This window comes from Verticillium dahliae, genomic scaffold (assembly GCF_000150675.1).
Source record: "Verticillium dahliae VdLs.17 supercont1.7 genomic scaffold, whole genome shotgun sequence".
Taxonomy (NCBI): Eukaryota; Fungi; Ascomycota; class Sordariomycetes; order Glomerellales; family Plectosphaerellaceae; genus Verticillium; species Verticillium dahliae.
Window position 1 is genome coordinate 124,410 of NW_009276917.1, and position 23,428 is coordinate 147,837.

Below are 23,428 nucleotides of genomic sequence, written 5' to 3' on the forward strand. Positions count from 1 at the left end.
TCTTACCATGCTATGCCGCCTCCTAGTAACGCCTGCCAATGCAACCCAATGCCCCCAAATGCCAAAGCGGCATTCTCGACCCACGCAATTTTGACCACGGCCTCCAGCTCACGTCGGGAGGGCAACAGATGGCTGCGGCAGCTCTGCAGACTTTTGGACGCCTCTCGCCGACATGGTCTTGACGGCCTGGTTGACGCGGTCCTGGCCCGAGTTGCCGCCAGCCGCCAGAGCACTGGCGTTGGCCCTCTTCTTGGCCTTCTTGGAGACCTTCTCGCCGTCGGGGCTGAGGTCCAGGTAGAGGTCCGTCTCGCGCGCCTTCTCGAGCAGGGCGTCGTGGCCGAGCGCCCTGCAGAGCTGCGTGTAGCTCTTGGCCTTGATGAGCAGCTGCAGCGTCTCGCGCTTGCCGGGGATCATCTGGTTCTGCGTGTACTTTGTGTTGCCAAACTTGTTGCCCACCTCCATGGCCAGCTTCGTGTGCACCTCGGTCACCTCGCGCCAGCCGGCGAGGCCGCCGTCGGCCTGGGCCCGGAAGCAGCTGGCGTTCTTCTCGGCGGCCGTGGCGATCATGGCGCCGTCGACGCCGTACTCGCGCATGAGCTGCAGCGCGCTGTCGCGGCCGTCGACGTCGCCGTTCATGAGGCACGCGACGCCGGCCTCGCGGCAAATGTCGGCCACCATGCGCAGCTGGCCGCGGATGGCGGGCTCGCGCGGGCGCATGGGCGTCGTGCGGCAGTGCACCGTCAGGCCCGTGATGCCCGTGGCGACGAGGCGGCGCACGAGGGCCTCGGTCTCGGGCGGCGTCGCCAGCAGGCGGATCTTGACGCTGACGCCAATCTCAAACTCGGGCACGACGGTCGCGACGAGAGCCTCGAGGATGGCGCAGAGCTTGTCGGGCGTGCGCAGGAGCTGCGCGCCCATGCCGCTGTGCGTGCTGAAGGGCTTGGGGCAGCCGGCATTGACGTCGATGCCGGCGACGTCGCCGGCGACGAGGCGCGCCGCCTGCACGGCGAGGTCCGGATCCGCTGTGCCGACCTGGAAGATGAGCCTGCCGGCTTCCTTCGCGGGGTGCGTGCTGAACACGACGGCCTCCTTGGCGTCCGGGGGCGGCTCCTTCTGGCCGAAGGAGGGGATCCGCGTCCAATCGATCGTGTTGGTCACGGGGTTGACCTTTCGGGTGGTTCCGATGATAGCCTTGTCGACCGTTTCGGGGCCTGCGCTGCCGGGTCAGTGGGTGGTGAAGACGTCGAAAACTTGACCATGGTCAACTCACCCCACACGAGGTCGGCGCCGTAGTGAAGGGCGAGCAGGCGCGAAGGCAGCTCGCCCGAGCGGACCATGGGCGCGAGCACGACTTTGCCCCGGTAGTCCACCCCACGGCGGGGGATGGGCACTTTCTTGACTTCGGATGCCATGAACCTGCCGATAGATCGTGATAGCATTCTTTGGAAACAAACTCTACATGGCCCTCCGAAGGTGAAGGGTTTCGGAGTGGAGAAGCGGCGACGACGAAAATGTCAAAAAGAAGAATGTCACTGTCGCAACTTGGGGCAAGGAGAAAGCCGAAATCTACAAGTGGCGCTTATCGATCGCTTATCGATACCGCTGGGTCATCGGCCAGTGCCGCTGCTTGGGGCGCAGGGGGGCTTGGGGGGGTCTGCTGTGGAGGTTGCGGGTGAGTCAACACTCGCAATTTACCGTAGCCTGGATGCCAGCGCCGTCAAGCAAATACCTGGTAGCAGCATGCTGCCCTGCATCCTGTGAATAATGGGTGTCTGAATGGAAAGTAGCTTTGTGCTCATCATGACTGTAGTGTTTTCTGTACCTGACTGCTGCAAACTGGTTGATACGATGCGAGGCAATCCTTGCTGCCCCTGGTAGTCCATTACTACATGTCATGTAACGAACTCCTGAACCATTGTGGCAGAAAATCGAGGAGAACGGCTTAGTTCATTATTGATGCATCAAAAAGGCATACATGACGCAGAGAACGGTCACTTTGGGAGTCAACTACAGCATGAGTTGGTTTGGGCACTAGTTTATCTCACCTCAAATGCCCATGTCGATCAGGTATCGAAGCTGTATTCCAGCTGTCCAACTTAACTACATAACCACCCGGCCTTGGGTCCTGGCTGTCGATATCAGCCTGAGCGAATGCTTCAAACACGACTGGTCCATCAATTGGTGTGGCTTGACACCGACCAGACGAGCGAGCCTCGACATCGTCAGCAATCCGGAGATTTTACCCCAAAGGAGAAGTGCACTCTCTCTACATCGTACCCCCACGGAACGACGTGTACCTTGCATGGCCTGCCGGATGACCACATGGCTCGAGCTGGGCGCCAATCACGGAGAGGGCAGTACATACACGGCCAAAAAGACATGCCAAGCGTCCAGATCATAGGGATATCTCATTCAAGTAGCTAATCAAGAGTGCGGTCTCAGATCTAAGAGAAGCCCAGGTTAAGGGTGTACTTCAGCGGCGACGTGCCGGTAATGTACACCTTTTGCCCCTTGAGCACGAGGGCGCCCGCGTGCCAGCTGTACTGCTCGCCGCCGTCGGCCACAATCAGGCCCTCGCCGATGCCCGGACCAAAGGTGATCTTGTCGTTGCCGACGCTGTACTCGCCCGTGCCCTCGACGAGGTGCGTCGTCTTGACGCCGTCGACGTTGGTCAGCTCCTTGACGCCCTTGAAGGTGCCGTTGCCGCGGAACGTGAGCTCAAACGTCAGCTCGACGTCCTGCTCGCCCGTCACCTCAAACGCAATATCGTAGCCGGCCTTGGTGGGCGAAATGGTCACGTCCGTCTTGAGGCGGCGCATGCTGGTGGGGCGGTTGGCAAAGTCGAGCATGGCGTAGAACCGGCCATCGGCGACGGACCGGCCGAGCGCGTACACACCGTTCTCGTCGCGCTGGTCGGCGGGCATGGGCAAGTAGTAGGGGACCTCCATCTCGCTGCCGAGCCTGATGGTGCCGTCGCTGTCGTACTTGATACCGTTGGACCGGAAGTGGCCCATGGTGAAGAAGTTGGGCACGAAACGCAGGCCCTCGAGCGCGAGATTGCCGTTCCAGGCGCGAAACAGCGTGGGGTTCGTCGAGAGACCGGAGCCGAAGCGGTTGTAGAACTCAGTCTGCTTGCCGTCGGCGTACCAGTCCGAGCCGCCAAAGGCCGCGACGGTCAGCTTGCCGCGGCGTGCACGGACGAGGCCGGCGGTGGCGTAGTGCTTCTCGAAGTCGACAAAGGGGCTCTCGGGCTCGGGCAGCTTGACGGCCAGCTCGGGGCGCTCGATGAGGTCGCTGAGGAAGTCACCGAGCCTGGCGCCGAGGCGCTCCTCGATGAGGCGCGCCATGGCGGCGAAACGGCCGTTCTTGTCGAGGATGGCCAGCTCGCGGAACTGCGTGTAGAAGTTCTGCATATTGTCACCCACCGGCTGTGTCTGGTCCTGACGGCGGCTCTGGATGGTCTCGATCTCGCCATTGGGCTCAGCATGCTCAATGGAGAGTTCGAGGTTCTTGCGGACGAAGGGGATGAGGTCGGTGTAGTTGAGCTCGCGGGCCACGGTCAGGAGTGAGGGGTTGGAGACGGCCGAATAGTAGTTGGGGCTGCGCTCCGAGTAGATGCCGTCCGCATCAATGTCGATGCCCTCGGCGAGCCACTCGTCGATGCGCTTGATCAGGCTCTCGTCACCGGTAATGGTGGAGATGCGGGCCAGGGCGGCGCAGATCTTCCACCGGTGGTTGGGGGTGTGAATACCGCCCTTGGCAAGGCCGGGCCCCGCCTTGACGAGGATGGCTCGGATCTCATCAGCGATGGCTTGCGAGTTATCATGGTCGTCCTTCTCGAGGATGCGAACCATGATGCCAAAGTCCTCGATCAGGAAGCCCGTGTCGGGCGGGGAGTGGCGGTTGCCGACGCTGTAGGTACCATCGCAGTGTTGGCGCTTGGTCAGGGCAGCCATCATCTCCTCAATGTGCGGCAGCAGGCTCTCATCGTGGTAGTAGGTCGAATTGGGCCAGACGAAGGGCGTCACGAGCTGACGGACAGCGCGGGCAATGGCACGCGGCTGACCCTTGAGCAGGTTCTGCTTGTTGTTGATGGTGGTCTGGACCTGGGTGTCGGCAGCCTTGGTCAGGATGGCGAGACTGGTGAGGTCGAGGGCGGCTGCTTCTTGCCGGGGCGCAATCGACACAGCAGAAGCCGTGGTGGCGAGCAGGGCCACGCCCAATGCCTTGAAGGTGCCGAGGAGTCTCATGGCGTCGGTGTTGGTGAGGATGCTACGCTTGGGAGTGAGGCGGTACCGACATGCTGGGACCTGACTCTCGTCGAGAGTCGATCGGCATGGTTAAATACTTGCACACGACCACCTGACGATGTCATGTTTTCCCTCGGTCGGTGCATTGAAGGCCGAATGACGGTCAATTCCCAAAGCTTCAGTAATTTCCGGGGGCCCCTCGCTAGCCCGGATCCCCCATGGGGTAAGGTTAGCTATATTGCAGCGTTCATTCGCCAACCGTTCGAGGTAGAATCGCCCAGAATTACCTCGTCCAGGTTCAACGGCTTTTACCCCGCGATTCAGGCTTCCAGGTTTTCCCTCATCGGGCAGGTAGACATTCAAGCCTCGGTGGGGGACAGCGGTTGTTTTCTCGAGTGAGGCAACTTCTCCCGGGAGCAGTACCGAACACCAAGAAAACATGGTGGAGCTCTCGGGAAGCATGTGGTAGTGGCTCTCTTTTGCCCAACCGCCGTCGCTCGAGCCTTGTGTGTTACTCCATGATTTCTCCGTGGAGCCCAGGAGTCGGGTTTGTTCTGCCTGTCTCGAGGCACAAACGACGATCGCCAGCCATGTGGTGGCCCTGTCTGTCTCTATGCCCTGACGGCCGGGAGTGACCCAATACATTGCATGGCGTTGGCAATAGGGTCGATTGAGTCTGGCGGACACCTGGTCGAGAAGGCTGATGGACGCCTATCCCAAGTGAGCTGGAAGGACTTCGCAGACCTTGGGTGGCAATCAGGATTAAAACTCATCAACCGTCAAAGTGAAGCAGAAGAACAATTGGTTCGAGTCAATAGGTGTTGACTAGGCCTTGCTGTCGCATTTTCAATCCCAAAGATGGAAAGAAGAAGGCATCGATCTGAAGCAGGTGCTCGACAAGCTCAAGAACAGTAATCTGGGCGAGAAGAAGGCTGGCGAATCATGGATCCCGAGACGGTCTGGAAAAAGCAGCCTCCGTACCAGTCAGTGTTGTTAGAATTGCTGCAGCTGCGACCAGGTGAGATCAGCTGTGGGAGCCTTAAGTCAAAGTCAATCCAAGCGAGGATTTCAACATGACTGCCGCAGGTGGGTCAAGCAGCGATTGCGTGATCAGTGTGAAGAAAAGGGAGTGGAACCCTGCGCATCACGTGTAGATCCACTCAAGCTTCTCACCCTGTGCTTGCCTGGCCCGTCTGGTCTGGCCTCAGGTCCCCAACAACCTAATAAGTGAGGACTGAGGCAGTGAGGCCGGCAACCAGAGCGCATTAGCCCAGTCTAGCCGCGCTCAGCCCGCCGGAATGTCACCATTTACCTCGGGTTACAGCTCACACAAGACGGTCGAAACACCAGCAGCGGACCGTTCCCAGGTCCCTTTAGCTGCAGAGGCCCCTCGTTCGCTGGGACCATTCCCCTTCATTCCTCCTCTTTGTTCTCATCACCGTTGCAACACATGCCGTCACTATCATCTCGAGGTCTCTGGAAGCTGCAGAGCGCGCCCAAGCCATACCTGTTGAAGGTCTCTCAAAGGAGTCTGACATCTGTAACTGCAAGAAAACTACCAACTCCGATCCAGGCCCCGAGTCGGGCCAATCAGTCGAGAACCCTGGTAGCCAACACCAAGCTAATGGGGCTTCCTCACTCCGGTGCGGGTGCGGGTGCACGCGCAAGTGGTGGTGGTGGTGGCAGTGGTTCTACTGTTGACAGAGCTGGCCTTTCCACGTCTGCCACGGCGGCGGCAGCACGCTCAGGCGCAGGCCCTGCCTCCGGTGCTGGCAGTGGCATTGGCGTTGGCATTGGCGCTGGCCCCGCCCCGGTTTCTGCCCCTCCCCCTCCTTCCACAGCTCTTGCATCATCCGCCACGGCCAGGACCACTTCGCAGGCGCTTTCCGCTCGAGCGAATAATTCTCAAATTTCCTCTTCTCCCTTCTCCTCCTCCTCCTCCCAACGCACTGCGCAGATTGCTCGTCACCTCTCGACGGCATCTTCCCCCTCGCATCCCACACCATACCTATCGCCAGCGTCCCCAACCGCTGACATGGCCTCTACCTACACCCTCCGCAAGATCGGTGCTCCCCACACCCTGGAGCACCGTGTCTACATCGAGCAGGATGGCGTCCCTGTCTCCCCTTTCCACGACATTCCCCTGTACGCCAACAAGGAGCAGACGATCCTGAACATGATCGTTGAGATCCCTCGCTGGACCAACGCCAAGCAGGAGGTGTGTTCTGCCCTGCCTCGCGCCATTGCGCCCCTTGTTTTGCGTGGTCGACGGGTGTTGCGAATTGCCCTCATTCCACCCTGCACAACAACCCCTCCCCCACTCCAGAAACCCATTGGCTGACTCTGCCCCGCGTCCAGATCTCCAAGGATGAGCTCCTCAACCCCATCAAGCAGGACACCAAGAAGGGCAAGCTTCGCTTCGTCCGCAACTGCTTCCCCCACAAGGGCTACCTCTGGAACTACGGTGCCTTCCCCCAGGTATGCAGCCCACATCGACAGAGCACCCCTCCCTCGATCCATGAGCTGATACGTCTACACAGACCTGGGAGGACCCCAACGTCATCCACCCCGAGACCAAGGCCAAGGGTGACAACGACCCTCTTGACGTCTGCGAGATCGGCGAGCTTGTCGGTTACACCGGCCAGGTGAAGCAGGTCAAGGTTCTCGGTGTTATGGCCCTTCTCGACGAGGAGGAGACCGACTGGAAGGTCATTGTCATTGACGTCAACGACCCTCTCGCCCCCAAGCTCAACGATGTTGAGGACGTCGAGCGCCACCTGCCCGGTCTTCTGCGCGCCACGAACGAGTGGTTCCGCATCTACAAGATCCCCGACGGCAAGCCCGAGAACCAGTTCGCCTTCACCGGCGAGTGCAAGAACAAGAAGTACGCCATGGATGTCGTCCGTGAGGCCGCCGAGGCCTGGGACCGTCTCATCACCGGCAAGACTCAGCCCGGTGGCATCTCGACGTAAGTTTTTTATGTCCGCCAAAGCCCGCATTGACGCATGAGACTGACCATTTGCAGCACCAACCTGACTGTTGCTGAGTCCCAGAGCCGCGTCACGCCCGACCAGCTCCCCCCTCTGCCCGCTCACCAGGAGCTTCCCGCCGAGAAGATCGACGCCTCTATCGACAAGTGGTTCTTCATCAGCGGTGCTGCTAGCTAGATGCCTCGCAATGCTACTCGGAGTGCGGCGGCAGGGCGACTGACTGCTTTGAAGGGCTCCTCGCACAGGACGGAATCGAAAGAAGCTACCCCAGCTGAAGCGATCCATCCGGGCCACTTGCCCAACGTGGATTGCTCCTTGGATCAGCCAGACTCAGCTCGACCGCTAAGCCCAAGGATGTTCGCGTCGCTTCGTCGTACTCTTGGCGGGAGCAGGTCACCCAAGTGAGCTGGAGCGGTAGCTTCAGCATGACACATCGGATGCGCACGCTTCGTCACAAAGTTCAAAATAAATACCACCTCGTCAAAATGTCCCTCTCGCGGAACATGAGCCCGTTTACGTGAATCGTGATGCTGTGATTGTATATCTTTACATGCCTGGTGATCCAGTTGTCGGCCGCCAAGGTCAAATGTTCCGTCTTGTCTGAACCAGATCATCAACAAGAGATGGTCCCAAACGCTTCAATTCGTACAGCTCTGGACGAACGCTCACGAGGTATCGTGTCCATCCCGAACGCCAATAATGCCACACGCCATATAATGTACAACGAACCACCGAAACCGTTCCCCTCAAGAATCCGTCATGTCGGCCTGCTTCTGCAGACCTCTCGAGTGCCGATCAACCTCTTCCAGCAGGCCCTTGATCCCCAGCTTCTCGCAGTCGAGCGTCATCTCCTTGCCATCCTCTGTAGGAGCACCACGTTAGCACATCGCGTTCTCTTCTCTCCATCGCGCGCGCCCCGATGGGCCGATGCTGGGGTGAGGCACTCCTGCCGGCGCGGGGCAAGTAGGATCTCGGGCCACGCACTAAACTTGACAAACAGCGACGGCGCCTCCTTGGATGTTCTGGGCAGCAGGACCGTGTTGATCGTGAGGCCGGACTGGCGCGCGTTGGGCGGCAGGAAGGAGAGGAAGAGGCGGGCCGGGCGGGCCTGCATCGTGAACGGGTTGAACCGCGTGGTGATCTCGGTCATGTATTTCGTGATCATGGTGGGCGAACGGGCTTCCTTGTGTCGATGCTGGCGTTTTTTTGCGGTTGGCTTGTCCCTAGAGGTTGGTGGTCGGGGTTTCCGTGATGCGATGGGATGGCGGTTGCTGGCGGAAATTTTGGGGGTTAGCTTGTATTGCATTTCTGGGCGGTCATGCCATTACGGGGGGCTGCAATGGCTGACGGGATGGTGCTCAAATCGCTCTAACGGAGCGGGGGCTTTCCCTGGCTTGAAATGTGGATTTCGTCACTGCATGTTGACAGAGGCCAGCTTTCGAGGACGGACAACGTCACCGGGTCGCAGCACCACGAACCAAAAAAACAATTCAAAGCAGAGCCCAAACCACCAAAATGTCTTTCGAAGGATTACAAGAGCGCCTGACGGCTCTGCAGGAGACGACATCGCAGCTCCAAGAGCTTATTGATCGGCTGCACAACCTCACCTTCCAGCCCGGATCCGTGCCCCTCGGCGGCCCGGATGACGACAATGTTGGCACGGAGCTGAGCGCGGAGATCAGCCAGATTCTGCGCGAAGAGGAGGACGAGCTCGAGCTTCTTCAAGAGGAAGTCGAGGATATCAGGAGCGGACGCCCCGGGAGCGAAACAGAGCACACGAAGACGAGGTTGAAGGATGGGCTCGAGCGGTTGCAGCAGGAACTCAAGAGGTACGGGACACCTGATTCAAGCTACGGAGAACAAATTGTACAAAGCAGCAGCTTACAAGGCTTTGCGCAGCTCGCGGCTCAACTTTAGGAAAGCCCAGATCGTGGCCAAGCGAAACCTCACCCGGGCGCAGAGACTCGAACGCGAGCTTCTCTTGCAGTCCTACTCGCAGCCCGTCTCCGAAGCGACTTCTCCCCGTCTCGGCGCCGAAGACGCCGAATCGATCAAGGCGCCGAGCATCCGCCACCACCGACAGGCGCACCACGCCCATCAGCAGCAGTCTACCCTGTCGGAGGAGGATCAGAAGACGGTTGGTGCGGCCAGCAACGTGACGAGCTCGCTGCGGCGGACGCACGACCTCATCGCAGCGGAGCTGGCGCGCAGCGAGTTCGCGCACCAAACGCTGACAGAATCTTCGGCTGCGCTGGCGCAGTTGGACGAATCATACGGGTCACTGGAAGGGATGCTTGCGAGCTCAAAGGACCTTCTCGGAACCCTTGTCAAGTCCCAGAAGAGTGACACGTGGTACCTACAGACGGCCATGTACATGCTCCTCTCGACAGGTGCCTGGCTGGTCTTTCGCCGCTTCCTGTATGGACCGGCATGGTGGCTTGTCTGGCTACCTATTAGGATGTTGTACAGCCTTGTGATGGGCGGAGGAGGTGCTGTCATCAAGTACGGCAGCTCGAGCGGTTCATCGACAGTGGTCGTAGACCAGGCGACCGTTGAGGTTCAAGGCCTACCGGACAGTGATCTGCCAACCATTGACGTTGGTACTGCGAAAGCGGAGAGCACAGTGGTAGTAAAGGGTGACGCTGAAGGTTTGGTTGAGAAGATTGGCAAGATGGTGGAAGACATGCCAGAGCTTCAGGCGGACGATGAGCTTGAGGATGGAGAAGAGGCGGACGAGTTCCACGATGCGGTGCAAGAGCCTGTCGAGGTGCCGCAACAGAGGGACGAGCTGTAGGCCAATGAAAATGAGCAACTGGCTACCAGTTTGTCCGCTGGTATCGACAATGCTTGCTCCATGAAATAGTCAAATGAAGGACATGGACTTTTGCGATGTAATTTCCGTGCCCATCGTCGATGATCTGCTGCAATGTGCACAACAACGGATGAGGAACATGCCCCGGTAGCAAGGCCGTCCTTCTTGGCCTGGCTCAAGGCACGGTAACATTGAGCGACTCACCTCACAGTGTAAGCCACAAGGCTGTGGTCAACTATCGAATGCTATTGCCGAGGGAAAAGGGGGACCGACAAGTGGCGGTGCGAGCATCCCCTGCCAAAAGCTCATATCGGTCGACGGATCCGAGATTTCGGCCCAACTCGTGCATGAACACGGAGACCACTTTTCTGCTTCTTCACCAGGACGTGGTTGACAGCAGGCGGATCAAGTGGGCGAGTTCGTCTTGGGAGGGTGACACGAATAGAAGCAGCCGTCTATTTTTCTTCTCTGGAAGTGGAAGCGGAAGCCCTCTCAACGGTTGCCCCTTGGCTCGGACGGCCAGATCCAGTGGGTGCTCCCTGTGCCCACGCGTTTTTTTAGAGGGGCAAAGCTCGTATTGCTGAGCGCGGTGGTGTGAGTCTGGTGTGGCGTGTGGGCGCAGGCGGGCACTGCAGAAGGGGGGGCGATCGCCTGGCGCTGCTCGGCCGCCGACGCGACCCTGTAGGTTGCAGCGTGAGGTGGGTGTGTCAAGCTTTTTCTGCTGGTGTAGAATGCCGATCGGTGTCTTCGACTTCGCCAGCACACACAGCACAGCAGCACAGCAGCCACTTCGGGAGCAGAGGCGAAACCGAGCGGCACGGCACAGACGACACGCGATTGCGGTGAACAAGACACAGATGCATAGCCCAAGGGTTCGCGTCTTGGGGAATTGAACGTCATCACATTACCTGGAGCAATTGTGCCGCACGTATTTGTCCCACCAAAAGAGAACGATGCATGAGGGAGTCGCTGATGACTCGCCTGGGGGCAGCGGCTGAGAGTCATCGTCTGATGAGCGAGCGCCCCATTGAAGCAAGGACATCAGGTCAGCTCAACAGGCTGCCTAGTACTGTGCGTACCATGTATTAAGGTACACACATACATGTACAAACGGAAGAAGGGGGGCTTCATGCGTAGCGTCGAGTGGACAGTAGCGACTGGCGACGAGAAAAGAAGCGTTGATGCCGACGCTAGCATCACTCCGCCCCTGAAAAGGCCTTACTACCAATCAGATGTCCCAATCACGAATTGGGTTTCCTGATCCGACATGACCATTTCCTCGTGTTGGGCAGGTCCGTGGGCACGCACCCAGCAGATGTTATGGGAAAGAGCAAGCAAACTGTGTAGCACTGGCCCGACCATCCACCCACCACAATTCACTGCACTGCACTTTTGGGTGGGCGGTAGGAAGGAGAGCCGCTCAGGTCTCTCTTGCCATATCATTTTACAGGGTTTGAAACTGGGTAGAGGTCGACAGGCAGGTTCCACCATGCAGATTCCCGGGTTGGCCGCCCATTTTCATTCGAGCACTCGCAGGAAGAGAGACAGAGACTGGCCGAGACCCCCCATTCCACCCATCCTCCCCGAACCCAACATCGACATGACATTATCAACATTGCACAGTCATGACGCCGCAGCAACGACAAAGACACGACCGAGACAGTCTCTCGTACGAACAACACCTGACAGGCCAACAGATCCCCTCTCTGATCCAGAGCATCGACCGCCATAGCTCCCTGTGTTGACTTCCCCACGGTGTGGCCGGCGTGGAAACAGGACCTCCAACTCTGTCTGCTGGACCAGAAACGCCTGCAATCTAAAAAGGAGATTTGCGGCACTCGCGTCTGCACGGGAAAGCCAAAGTCGCCCGCCCTTCCCCCCTCATCCCTGCATCCCGAAGTCTGAATCGCCATTTTCCCCAGAAGTCCCCATCCAACTCGACTCGATCTGATCCTAGTTTTCAGACCTGCCTGACTGATGACTGGACGCCGAACTGCCTGCGTGTCTCTGGTCCCCATCCATGGCCCGCCCCATCCTGGTCCTTTCGGACTGCCCACCCCCGGAGTGTGACGCCGGTATGCGCTGCGTCGTCTCGCCTATGGCCGTAGCCGTGGTCTGTTCGCACGGGCGCTGGAGCTGCCCGCCCTGCTCTGCCTCGCCCTGTCGGTGGGACTAGGACACGAGAAGCGGGCTTGGAGGTTATTGTTATGACCTTCTGCGCACATGCCGTAGACGCCCACACCCACACCCACACACCAGCCCACAAGCCTGACCAAGGTCAGAGGCCCAACGAGCGGGCCTCGCGCAGGACAGGGCTTCTTCCCTCTTGGCGCCGGCGCCGGTGTTTTTAAACAAGAGCCTGTGCCTCCCCTTCCATCTGGGCTTTGCTCTCCTCTCCTCTGGTTCGATCAGCTCGCTCTGCTTCAAGTACACTTACGCTCGCTATTCTTCACCTTCTCAACAAAAGTCGTCCCTCGTTCACACGACTTACTTTACGCTACTTTCGATCTTCTACGTATTCGTAATACCAAACACCCTCGTAATTACGACCACCCAAACCGCCAACATGCGCTTCAACAACATCCTTCTTGCCGGCGCCTTCGCCGTTGCCTACGCCCAGGAGACCACCGTCACCACCGTCCCCGGTGTGGCCACTCCCACTGGCGTTGATGCCGCTGCCTCTTCGGCCGCTGCCGCCATCAACAGGTGCCTCAAGGAGTGCGACGCCACCGACTCGACCTGCCAGGCTCGCTGCGTCTCCGTACGTTGCTTCCAACTTTCTGTCGTTTCCTCTGACAACGTACTGACTGTGCCTTAGGTCCCTGCCCCCAGCGACGCCCAGGCCATCGCCCTGGACAAGTGCGTCGGTGACTGCGACCAGGGTGACGGTTCCGAGGCCGAGACCAACGCCTTCGCCCAGTGCCGTGACCAGTGCATCAAGGAGCACTACTTCGACGCTGACTCCACCAACGGTGCCCCTGCCGACAACGGCAACGCCGCTGCCACGCAGACCACTGGCGCTGCTGCCGGTACCCAGACCGGTACCACCACCGGCACCGCTGCCACCGGCTCCTCTACCGGCACCGCCACTGACTCTGACTCTGGCTCTGACAACGCCTCCGGCACCGCTGGTTCTGATGCCTCCGAGACCACTGGCGCTGACTCCGGCGCCAGCCTCCTTGTCAGCTCTTCCCTGGGCTTCTTCGGCCTCGTCGCTGCTTTCTTCCTGTAAAATGGCGAAGCAGATGGTTGGGCCTGAGTGGATGGTTTTGCGGGGTTCATTAATGTGCATATCTTGGATGAAGGGTACGTCGAGATGAGCGGGTGAGCGAGTTGGATGTCCGGGTGCATGATTTGAACATGTCGGTGCCAGACAGACCAAGAAGAATATACGAAAAAAAGCTTCAAATTTGTTCATGCCAATGCTCTGTACCTTCCACCTTGGGTGTGCGTGACCTCGTGCTGGTTCACCTGCTGTGATCTACTCTAGATTCTTGTAGGCTTGACCACGGGGATGTCGCTGATCCACGGGATGCCGAGCTGCTTCATCTCTACTGCTAGTTGGAAGAGGTAGTCCAGGCTGGTTCTCGTTAGCATGACGATCTCTCCAGGAGCAACAGCTGCTCCAACGGAAGCATCTCTCACCTCTCGCACTGCGTCTTGGCCTTGTGCACATTATCGCCCCATACGTAGACGCCGTGCCGCCTGACAAGCACGGCGTACGTGTCCGGGTACCGGTCCATGGCCGCCTCGAGGAACTCGGTCAGGTCCTCCTCGTGGGCCGTGTTCTCAATGACGGGGATGCGCAGCGTGTCGTGGTAGCCAAGGTTGCCCTGCTTCTGGAAGCCGCGGCCGAAGCCCTTGATCTGCTCAATGTTGTTCATCTCAAACAGCTTGCCGTCGCCGGGCGCCGACTCGAGCAGCAGCGTCACGAGGACGGCCCAGTGCGAGTGCGTGTGGATGCAGCAGCCGGCGCCGCGCCGCGTGAAGGCCGCGAGGAAGAGCGGCGTGCACTGCGACGGCTTGTAGGCTGGCGGCGAGCGGAGGTAGGTTCTGTTCTTGAGGGAGGCTTCCTGGGCTGCGAGGGAGAGGACGTAGATGTCGGTGGACTTCATGAGCTCCTTTTGAACGCCGGAGGGGGCGATGTAGACGAGGTCACTGGGCTGGTGGTGAGCTCTGGCTTGCTTGCTGGCTGGCTGGCTGGCTAGCTGGCTTGAGGGGACGTGTAGGCTTACTCTTCGCGGATGGAGCAGCCGCCGCCGGTGCCTGTGACCCAGCCGAGGGTCCAGAACTTTGCGCACAGAGAGGGAATGAGATTGGCGGGGTGGTCAGGGTTCGTGGAGGTGACGAGCTGGTCCGGGTTTTCGAGGTTGGAGGACGACATGGCGATGGCGGGGTAGTCAGTCGGAACGCTGCGGGCGCTGGGCCAGCTTCAGGGCGAGGACAGTATAGAAGGAGTTCCCAGTCGGTACACGTCGAGAAGCGTTTGCCTAGATTGTAGCACAGGCCGCACGTTTTCGCGGAGAAAGTTGAGGAGAGCTGGCTGGGTGCGCGGCGATCACTTCATGGAAGAAAAAATTCCCCTCGTTCTGGAGGAACATGTGAGGCTCGACGACGCTGTGATTCGCCGTTTCGTGATTCGCAGGCGCGGCTACTGGCGACCCGCCCATCGTCATGCCGTCTTGTTCATGGCCCCAGCTGACATAATGCTCGTCAACTTCAGGTGTCCTTTAAGAAAATAAACCACCACGTGAAGAAGCCGAGATTGCTTCTCTTAGTGCAGTTTCGTGGTGCTTTTTGTGTTGATTGAATTCGTTTGACTGGTTGGTTCGAGGTTAGGCGTACGTCGCTTGCTTGGGTGTCGGCATGCCCATAGCGATGTCGGTGAGTGCATAGTCTCAGGAGGCCAACATCCGACCCGTGCTGGGGCGTAATGATCCATCTACATACAAGTCCTCTCCGGTGGCCACTACCGTCCAACTGAACTTTCCGGCATGGATTTTGCGATGTCCTGCGGTTTTGCCACTCGCTAAGACCTTCACCCCTTTCAACGCCAGCCAAGATTGCCTACGGTTGAGATAGGTACCTACTGAAGACGCTGGTTTGAGAACAACTAGTGGACAGCATATCTCCTGGCTACCTCGGGCACGCACTTTTTCTGCTTTGCAACATACTTTTCATAAAATCCGTTCTACGTAGAACTTGACTTTCATTATCTGATCGGGCGAGGCAGTTTGACCTCATCACGTCTGAAGGGCACCTCAAGAGCTGCAGCGGTTTGGAAAGGGCACAATCAGTATGAGTAATACTTCCAGAATCAACAATTTGGCTCACCAAAAGCTCAGCCAGGAGCGCCTCCGCTGTGACGGATACGTCATACTTCTTGCCATATCCGATGTCACGCAACCGGTGAATGCGTTGCAGGGAAAGCGACATCGCTAACGAAGTCAGAAGCAAGACTAGGTAGTGCACGATCCATAGGAAAAGTATATTCCATAGAGGACCAAGCTTACTCGCGAGTTCTTAACAAACGACGCTGTCATGTGTCTTCCCTGTTTGCATATCTTGCCCACCCACATGGCCAGTTCTAAGCAACCATGTCTGCCGCAAAACAATCCCCGTCTAGGACGCGATCGATTCAGGTTGAGTCGGAAGAAGTTGTACCTGGATCATGCATATTCTTCTCGTCCGCAAGCAACAGGTATTGAGATACTCGAAGAGCCTCGGAGTTGACCCACTGATCGCATTGATCAATGCCACGTCCGCCAAATGTAGCACGATGTGCCAGAACCAGTCTCATCCCTCTGATCTTTGGCTCCTCGTGTGATTTCAAAGTATTGGGTCCATACCCTGTTGCTTCTTCAAGTCAACCTTTCACTACAATTGACTTAGTCTGAAAAAAATGTCTACGATATCCCGACCAGCTCCGTCTAATGAGCTTACCTATACTAGTACTACTGGCCCTGATTTGGGATGAGCGAGTCAGCATTCAAGGTGGCTGTGAGAGTGGCGGGATGGCTTGCAATCACAGTTGATACAGCAGTTTGTGCTGACAGATCGCTTGCAAAGCAGCGTGAAGGTGTCCGGCCGTAAGGTCGAAATATAGTATCTTTGATGCTTGTGAGCTGCCCAGAATGATGCAAATTGTCACCTGCTGAACGCCAAGAAGAATGATTGGGAGGACTGGAGGGTCGCAAGAGGAGGACTTGGAAACTGTTCCGAAGTATACTCTTCATACTGCTCACGTTTACCACGCCATCCTGGACACCTTACCCATCGTCTTGCAGATTGGGGCCATTGAATTAAGCACTACCAGATAGCAAGACTTTGGAAGTGGCTTGCCAAAGATCACATCCATGGTCGTTGTCATCAATATTTACAAACCATCAGTCCAAAGTGAGACCAGGTAGTAAAAAAAAACACGCTTCTCGCCTTGATTGATCGACGATGGTGCCATGAGACCTGTTCCTTGATCATCCTTTGATGATCAATTCACCAAGGGAAATGAGATCTTCCTGTGGGAGAAGCATAGTTTCTTTATCATTGTAGCCTGGCAAAACGATCGCGGATTAGGCGTCAACGACGATGCTGGGCGGTCCCTAAAGGCGTCAGCGGTTGTGGACAGCGTGGCGCGTTGGATGAGGCTGATGGACGGAGGCCCACACACTGCATGCAAGATGAGCCGAGGATGGCCCCGTCCTACTTACTCCAACGAATCCTACCTACCTGGGTCAGGTACCAACCTAATCATGGTGCTAAGCAGGTCAAGAAAGGGGAATAGCATAATCATCACAGAGAAGCTGGGACACGGGCGAGGAGACACTGAAACGATCAATTGACTTCCATGACACCCATTTCGAAGGCAAGTCCTGCTTCGCATTGCCCGCATCACGGCGCAGCCTGCTGCAGAACCGTGAAACCAAGCCCAGGTGTCACAGAGCACAAGACTGGGAGGAGGACCAGATCGTGTCTGGCTTGGGGAAAGTGGGTCGCCCTTGGATGGAAGCTCCTGGAAACACCTATCAACAGAGCTCCTGCCTCTCACATCCCCTGTCGCCGCTGCAGCCGGCCTACTTTCACCGAGAGCCAGAGCCTCCAAGCCCCTGGAGCAGAGGAGTGCGGTGGAGCTTTACAGGGACCAGCCCCCGCACTTTAGCACTGGTTGCCGTGGACTGGCCGTTAGGGAGGCAGGTGGTGTGCGTGGGGGGGGACTAACACTCCGACCCTGAGCACGCTCTCCCCCCCCGGGAGAACCCATTATTTTTCTGAGAGGGGACCTTAACTCCTGCCTCAAAAAAGGACACGTTGAGCACAATCCGGCCACCGCCCGACTAGAAAATCCACCATCTTCCCTCACCTCCATCCCTCCAGCGTGAGTCCTTCTGATTGTTCGGGCATTCTTCTTCAGTTCTCGCTAGAAGCCACACTGTCAGTCTTGACACCACATTGTTGATACCGCAACCCACCCGGTTCAGCTATCTCACCTCGTCCACCACCTTCCTTCCTCTTGCTTCCGCTCGCGTGTTTAAGCACCTTCAAAGATGAAGTTCAACGCTGTTGCCGCGGTTTCTGCCGCCGCTCTCCTTGCTGGCAATGTCCATGCTGAGGAGGCCAAGGACGCTGAGGCGTCCTCTGTCACCCCCAAGATCGCCGCTTTCACCGTAAGTTGCCACTCCCCGATTGCCTCTCACCCCCGCACATTCACGGCTTCTTCGCCACGTGCGTGTGCTGGACAGCGATGCTGATGCTTTTCTCGCCTGCAGCCTACCTCCATCAAGGCCGACTTCCTTGAACAGTTCACCGATGACTGGGAGACCCGCTGGAAGCCCTCTCACGCCAAGAAGGAGACGGATGGCGAGAAGGAGGACGAGGAGTGGGCCTACGTCGGCGAGTGGTCCGTTGAAGAACCCTCCGTCTTCAAGGGCGTTGAGGGCGACAAGGGTCTTGTTGTCAAGAACGCTGCTGCTCACCACGCCATCTCGGCCAAGTTCCCCAAGGCCATCGACAACAAGGGCAAGACTCTCGTTGTCCAGTACGAGGTCAAGCTTCAGAGTAAGTGTCCCTGGCGCAGAATAGCCTGAAACAGCGCTGACAAGTCGTTTCCAGACGGCCTCGAATGCGGTGGTGCCTACCTTAAGCTTCTCCGCGACAACAAGGCTCTTCACCAGGAGGAGTTCAGCAACACCACGCCGTACGTCATTATGTTCGGTCCCGACAAGTGTGGCCACACCAACAAGGTCCACTTCATCTTCCAGCACAAGAACCCCAAGACGGGCGAGTACGAGGAGAAGGCAGTGTCCTCCCCCTCCTACGGCCAAGATCGTTAAGACGACTGAGCTATACACCCTGATTGTCAAGCCCGACAACACGTTCATTATCAAGCAGAACAACGAGCAGGTCAAGACCGGCTCCCTCCTCGAGGACTTCTTTCCCCCGGTCAACCCTCCCGCGGAGATTGAGGACCCCAAGGACCGCAAGCCCGACACCTGGGTTGATGAGGCCCGCATTGCCGATCCCGAGGCCAAGAAGCCCGAGGACTGGGATGAGGAGGCTCCCTTTGAGATTCTCGACGAGGAGGCCGAGAAGCCCGAGGACTGGCTCGAGAACGAGCCCCTCACCATCCCTGACCCCGAGGCCCAGAAGCCTGAGGACTGGGACGACGAGGAGGATGGTGACTGGCTCGCCCCTACCGTGCCCAACCCCGCCTGCGCCGATAACTCTGGCTGTGGCCCCTGGACCAAGCCGATGAAGCGCAACCCTGACTACAAGGGCCAGTGGACTCCGCCCTTCATCGACAACCCCGACTACAAGGGCGTCTGGGCCCCCCGCAAGATCAAGAACCCCGACTTCTACGAGGACAAGACGCCCGCCAACTTTGAGCCCATTGGCGCCATTGGCTTTGAGATTTGGACCATGCAGAGCGACATTCTGTTTGACAACATCTATGTCGGCCACTCGATCGAGGACGCCGAGAAGCTCGCCGAGGAGACGTTCAAGCCCAAGCACGCCGTTGAGAAGTCGCTCGAGGAGGCGGCCAAGCCCAAGCAGGAGGAGAAGCCGGCGTCGCCCAGCGACCTCAAGTTCACGGACGACCCCGTCACGTATGTCAAGGAGAAGGTCGACCTCTTTGTGACGATTGCGCAGAAGGACCCATTGAGGCCATCAAGTTTGTTCCCGAGGTTGCCGGTGGCTTCGCGGCGCTCTTCGCCACGCTCCTCGTCCTTATTGCCAGCTTCGCGGCGGGCGGTGGCAGCGCCGCCCCCGCTGTCAAGAAGGCGGCGGGCGACGCCAAGGCGGCGGCCAAGGACGTCAAGGACAAGGCGACCAAGGCGGCTGCTTCGGGCGCGGAGACTGTCAAGCAGGAGGCCAACAAGCGCACTACCAGGAGCCAGTCGTAGATGGAGTGGCGGCGCGGATGGTGGCACGAGGACTGCGAGGGTCCCCTCCCGGCCGGCATGGACGGGAGCGGTGGCCTGTAGGGGGAGCGTCACAATGACGAGCAGGGAAGAAAAGAGAGCGGACACGAAGCAAAGGTTGATCAGTTCTTTCCCCCCTTATCGATTGATTCCCTCGGAGATGCATGATGTATTTGGTCAGTGTAACTGGGGGGGAACAAGAGGAGCTCTGGCGCAGTAGGATTCAGAATTCACGTTGACTTTTATTTCCACGGTACGTCGATGGTGATGGTGGTGAGCGTCATGTCTACAGCAGGGTAGAGCACACGAGACGAGGCCGGGCGCCCGGTGTCGCTTAATGGTAGCCGGGCTCGATGTGGTAGCCAGGCTCAATGGAGGAGGTTCGGCATCCAGCGGCATTGGGGGAAAACGCTTCGGCTGGGCGGTTGAGGGCCTGGGTGACGGGGTCGAGGCTGGGCGTGAGGGGCCGGGTATCTCTTAGTCAAAGTCTGGGGAATGGATGGGGGGAACAGGCTACCCCGCCCCGCTGTTTGGCGCTGGGGGCCACTGTTTGGTGGTGGGAGCCAGTGCTTGGAGGCTTTGGGAGGGGGCACGTTGTGGATTGATTGCCAGACTGGGCAAGTCATCTAAGGCAGCTGTGGTAGATACAGTGTAGGTACCTAGGTAGGTACCTACCTACCTAGACAAGGCAGACAGGGCGCGCTGAGGTTCAGTCCAGGTACCTCCTACGATAGCCGATGCCGATGGCCGGCGGCGGCCGCCCTTTATAAGGACATGGCCGAACCACGATGTCGCAGCTTCTTGCCGCCCCCCGCCTCTCTCTCTGATTGTGTCAGTGTCTGTGCCTGCATCTTGTAATTGCTTGTCACGATAGGATACGAATCAGTCAGTGCCCATCGGTAGACGCCTGTCTCGCCCAAGGCCCAATCGGACAGGGAGTGATCACCCCTAAGCGATCGAACCTCGTGCCTTCCCTTGCACCCGTTACTGCTTCCCGCCTCCTCTTCCTCTTCTCCCGCCCCCCTCCCGTCTTTTTATTCTTCTTCCCTTCTCCTCCCTCCTCTCCACAATGCGTCGAGCCATCTCTCGAGGCGTCAGCGTCAGCGCAGGTCGCTCTTCCAGATCCTTCGCCGCCAACCGTTCCTCTCTCCTCACATCATCCAGCGCGACCGCGACCTCCGCCATCATGGCCCCCGCCAATGCCCCGGCCCCCGGTGCCGTTGCTGCCAGGAGGATACACGCCACGGCCTCCCACCTCAGCGCCGCCCTCGCGTCGACGGCCGAGTCGTTCCCTCGCACTCACGACAAGATTGCCAAGCCCGAAGACACGCCCTACTTTATCAACAATGAGTTTGTCCAGTCCAAGGCCGACAAGTTCATCGATCTCCACGACCCCGCCACCAACAACCTCGTCACCCGCGTGCCCCAGATGACCGACGCCGAGCTCCAGGCCGCCGTCGACTCGGCCGAGAAGGCGGGCGTCGCCTGGCGCGCGACGAGCGTGCTGCACCGCCAGTCCATCATGTTCCGCTTCGTCGGCCTGATCCGCGAGAACTGGGACCGCCTGGCCGCCAGCATCACCCTCGAGCAGGGCAAGACGTTTGCCGATGCCAAGGGCGACGTCCTGCGTGGCCTTCAGGTCGCCGAGGCTGCTTGTGCGGCGCCTGAGCTCATGAAGGGCGAGGTGCTCGAGGTGGCCAAGGACATGGAGACGAGGAGCTACCGTGAGCCCCTCGGTGTCGTGGCCGCCATCTGCCCCTTCAGTGAGTTGCCTGTTGCTCTGGCCATGTACCCTACAGAAAAGTGCTGACGATGCCACAAAGACTTCCCCGCCATGATTCCCCTGTGGTGCATCCCCATCGCCACCGTCACCGGCAACACTCTCATTCTGAAGCCCTCCGAACGTGACCCTGGCGCGGCCATGATCCTGGCCGAGCTCGTCAAGAAGGCTGGCTTCCCCGAGGGCGTCGTCAACGTTGTCCACGGTGCCCACCGCACCGTTGACTTTATCCTCGAGGATCCCGTCATCAAGGCTGTCAGCTTCGTCGGTGGCAACAAGGCCGGCGAGTACATCTTCAACAAGGGCTCCGCCCACGGCAAGCGCGTCCAGGCCAACCTCGGCGCCAAGAACCACGCCGCTGTCCTGCCAGACTGCAACAAGAACCACTTCCTCAACAGTGTCGTCGGCGCCGCGTTTGGCGCCGCCGGCCAGCGCTGCATGGCCCTGAGCACCCTCGTCATGGTTGGCGAGACCAAGGAGTGGCTGCCCGAGCTCGCCGAGATGGCCAAGCAGCTTAAGGTCGACGGTGGCTTCGAGGACGGCGCCGATCTTGGCCCCGTCATCTCCCCGCACAGCAAGGCCCGCATCGAGGCGCTCATCCAGAGCGCCGAGGACGAGGGCGCCACCATCCTCCTCGACGGCCGTGGGTACACGCCGGCCAAGTACCCCAACGGCAACTGGGTCGCCCCCACCATCATCTCCAACGTGACGCCCAAGATGAAGTGCTACACCGAGGAGATTTTCGGCCCCGTCCTCGTGTGCCTCAACGTCGAGACTCTCGATGACGCCATTGAGCTCATCAACAAGAACGAATACGGCAACGGCACGGCCATCTTCACGCGCTCCGGCCCCACGGCCGAGACGTTCCGCCGCCACATTGAGGCCGGCCAGGTCGGCATCAACGTCCCCATCCCCGTGCCCCTGCCCATGTTCTCCTTCACCGGCAACAAGAAGAGCATCGCCGGCGGCGGCGCCAGCACCTTTTACGGAAGGCCCGGCGTCAACTTTTACACGCAGCAGAAGACGGTTACGGCCCTGTGGCAGAGCGCCGACGCCGTGTCGCAGAAGGCGGACGTTTCCATGCCGACGCAATCGTAGGGAGGTTGTAGGATGAATACTAAGCATGTTCTTTTCGGCTTTTCAACTGAGTGTTTTGCACGTGATTTGTGATTTGTGATGATGGGGATGCTGTCTTTCGGTGACTATCGTACATGCAGATCATATTGATGTGTTTCTTGCCAAAGTGTGTCAGGCCTGACACTTCTGTCGGTGGGCAAATGTTTGTCCTGCGGATGCGATAAGGAGTATTGTAGCTCGAAACGAAAGACTGGGACACGGTCTTGTAAAGCGCCCGCCACTGAGGAATCGAATCTATACAAAATCCGGGCCAAAAAATGCCTGTCATATTCTCATGTCTATTGATTGTACTCGGCACCATTTTAGCAGCCGATCCGTGTCCATCTCCAGCGTTGCAGAATCGAAACCCTCCCGACTTGTGATCGACTGATCGCAGTATCGTAATGTCCAGCCCGTCGCCCATCCCTCGCCCGCTACCCAGAAGCAGCAGCAGCAGCACCACCACCACCACCTCAGTGCGCGAACCGAAAGTCCAGCCGCCTGCTGCCCTCGTCCGTCGTCGTCGCGAGGTAGTGGTCCTTCTCCGCGGCGCCGAGGGCGTTCCACGCCTGGTCGCGCTTCTTGTTGCGCCACATGTAGTAGCCCTTGACCAGGAAGGCCGAGGCAAAGTTCCACGCGATGATGCCGATGATGGCCCTGTTGCCGCGGCGGTAGAGGGGGGCGTCGTCGGCGCGGTAGATCTGCGCGGTCAGCCGTGTCTCGGGAACAGAACAGACTAGCCGTGTTCGAGAACAAAACAAACTAGGGGCGGGTGGGATTCCAAAACAGAAGAACAAAAGGGGGCTTTGGGGACGCTTACGTTGGAGCCGATGATGCTGCTCGTCTGCACCGTCATGTTGTACACGGCACTGCCGACGGTGCGCGTGCGGACGGAGCCGGCGTTGCGGGAGGTCAGGCCGACTGCGCGAAGAAAGGACGTGAGCGTTCTTCTTCTTTTTCCAAGCACAGAGGAGATGGAATGGGTACATACCGAGGATCGAGTGCACGTAGGGATACCCGATGATGAGGGCCAGGACGGCGTACTTGCTCCAGGCGCTGACGTC

The 23,428-nt window shown here is 58.7% G+C and overlaps 10 protein-coding genes across 10 annotated transcripts in view; 5 read left to right on the forward strand and 5 right to left on the reverse strand.

Moving 5' to 3' along the window:
* Positions 1 to 108: 108 nt before the first annotated feature.
* On the reverse strand, positions 109 to 1,439 carry VDAG_04120 (tRNA-dihydrouridine synthase; the record flags this gene model as incomplete). The annotated part of the gene is made up of 2 exons (XM_009650567.1): positions 109 to 1,211; positions 1,271 to 1,439. 2 exons carry the CDS (start codon positions 1,437 to 1,439, stop codon positions 109 to 111), a joined length of 1,272 nt encoding a protein of 423 aa, XP_009648862.1.
* Positions 1,440 to 2,444: 1,005 nt separating this feature from the next.
* On the reverse strand, positions 2,445 to 4,250 carry VDAG_04121 (uncharacterized protein; the record flags this gene model as incomplete). Its single annotated transcript, XM_009650568.1, has 1 exon — positions 2,445 to 4,250. The coding sequence occupies one exon, from the start codon at positions 4,248 to 4,250 to the stop codon at positions 2,445 to 2,447; it is 1,806 nt and encodes a 601-aa protein (XP_009648863.1).
* Positions 4,251 to 6,182: 1,932 nt separating this feature from the next.
* VDAG_04122 (inorganic pyrophosphatase) lies at positions 6,183 to 7,718 on the forward strand. The gene is made up of 4 exons (XM_009650569.1): positions 6,183 to 6,468; positions 6,609 to 6,728; positions 6,791 to 7,218; positions 7,276 to 7,718. Exons 1-4 carry the CDS (start codon positions 6,286 to 6,288, stop codon positions 7,415 to 7,417), a joined length of 873 nt encoding a protein of 290 aa, XP_009648864.1. The 5' UTR covers positions 6,183 to 6,285; the 3' UTR covers positions 7,418 to 7,718.
* Positions 7,719 to 7,986: 268 nt separating this feature from the next.
* On the reverse strand, positions 7,987 to 8,405 carry VDAG_04123 (mitochondrial ribosomal protein L44; the record flags this gene model as incomplete). Its single annotated transcript, XM_009650570.1, has 2 exons — positions 7,987 to 8,102; positions 8,225 to 8,405. 2 exons carry the CDS (start codon positions 8,403 to 8,405, stop codon positions 7,987 to 7,989), a joined length of 297 nt encoding a protein of 98 aa, XP_009648865.1.
* A 350-nt stretch (positions 8,406 to 8,755) lies between these two features.
* Positions 8,756 to 10,034, forward strand: VDAG_04124 (syntaxin; the record flags this gene model as incomplete). Its single annotated transcript, XM_009650571.1, has 2 exons — positions 8,756 to 9,069; positions 9,140 to 10,034. 2 exons carry the CDS (start codon positions 8,756 to 8,758, stop codon positions 10,032 to 10,034), a joined length of 1,209 nt encoding a protein of 402 aa, XP_009648866.1.
* A 2,438-nt stretch (positions 10,035 to 12,472) lies between these two features.
* VDAG_04125 (uncharacterized protein) lies at positions 12,473 to 13,284 on the forward strand (the record flags this gene model as incomplete). The annotated part of the gene is made up of 2 exons (XM_009650572.1): positions 12,473 to 12,813; positions 12,871 to 13,284. The coding sequence occupies exons 1-2, from the start codon at positions 12,619 to 12,621 to the stop codon at positions 13,282 to 13,284; spliced, it is 609 nt and encodes a 202-aa protein (XP_009648867.1). The 5' UTR covers positions 12,473 to 12,618.
* A 249-nt stretch (positions 13,285 to 13,533) lies between these two features.
* VDAG_04126 (APAF1-interacting protein) lies at positions 13,534 to 14,436 on the reverse strand (the record flags this gene model as incomplete). Its single annotated transcript, XM_009650573.1, has 3 exons — positions 13,534 to 13,609; positions 13,698 to 14,210; positions 14,288 to 14,436. The coding sequence occupies 3 exons, from the start codon at positions 14,434 to 14,436 to the stop codon at positions 13,534 to 13,536; spliced, it is 738 nt and encodes a 245-aa protein (XP_009648868.1).
* Positions 14,437 to 17,593: 3,157 nt separating this feature from the next.
* On the forward strand, positions 17,594 to 19,688 carry VDAG_04127 (calnexin; the record flags this gene model as incomplete). The annotated part of the gene is made up of 4 exons (XM_009650574.1): positions 17,594 to 17,713; positions 17,816 to 18,104; positions 18,159 to 18,243; positions 18,323 to 19,688. The coding sequence occupies 4 exons, from the start codon at positions 17,594 to 17,596 to the stop codon at positions 19,686 to 19,688; spliced, it is 1,860 nt and encodes a 619-aa protein (XP_009648869.1).
* Positions 19,689 to 20,537: 849 nt separating this feature from the next.
* On the forward strand, positions 20,538 to 22,346 carry VDAG_04128 (methylmalonate-semialdehyde dehydrogenase; the record flags this gene model as incomplete). Its single annotated transcript, XM_009650575.1, has 2 exons — positions 20,538 to 21,231; positions 21,292 to 22,346. The coding sequence occupies 2 exons, from the start codon at positions 20,538 to 20,540 to the stop codon at positions 22,344 to 22,346; spliced, it is 1,749 nt and encodes a 582-aa protein (XP_009648870.1).
* A 491-nt stretch (positions 22,347 to 22,837) lies between these two features.
* Positions 22,838 to 23,428, reverse strand: part of VDAG_04129 (uncharacterized protein) — a gene marked incomplete at both ends in the record, with an annotated part of 1,921 nt that continues 1,330 nt past the window's right edge. The window contains 2 exons of the mRNA XM_009650576.1: positions 22,838 to 23,083; positions 23,185 to 23,314. Coding sequence (XP_009648871.1) covers positions 22,838 to 23,083; positions 23,185 to 23,314 — 376 coding nt within the window. The remainder of the gene's footprint in view (positions 23,084 to 23,184; positions 23,315 to 23,428) is intronic.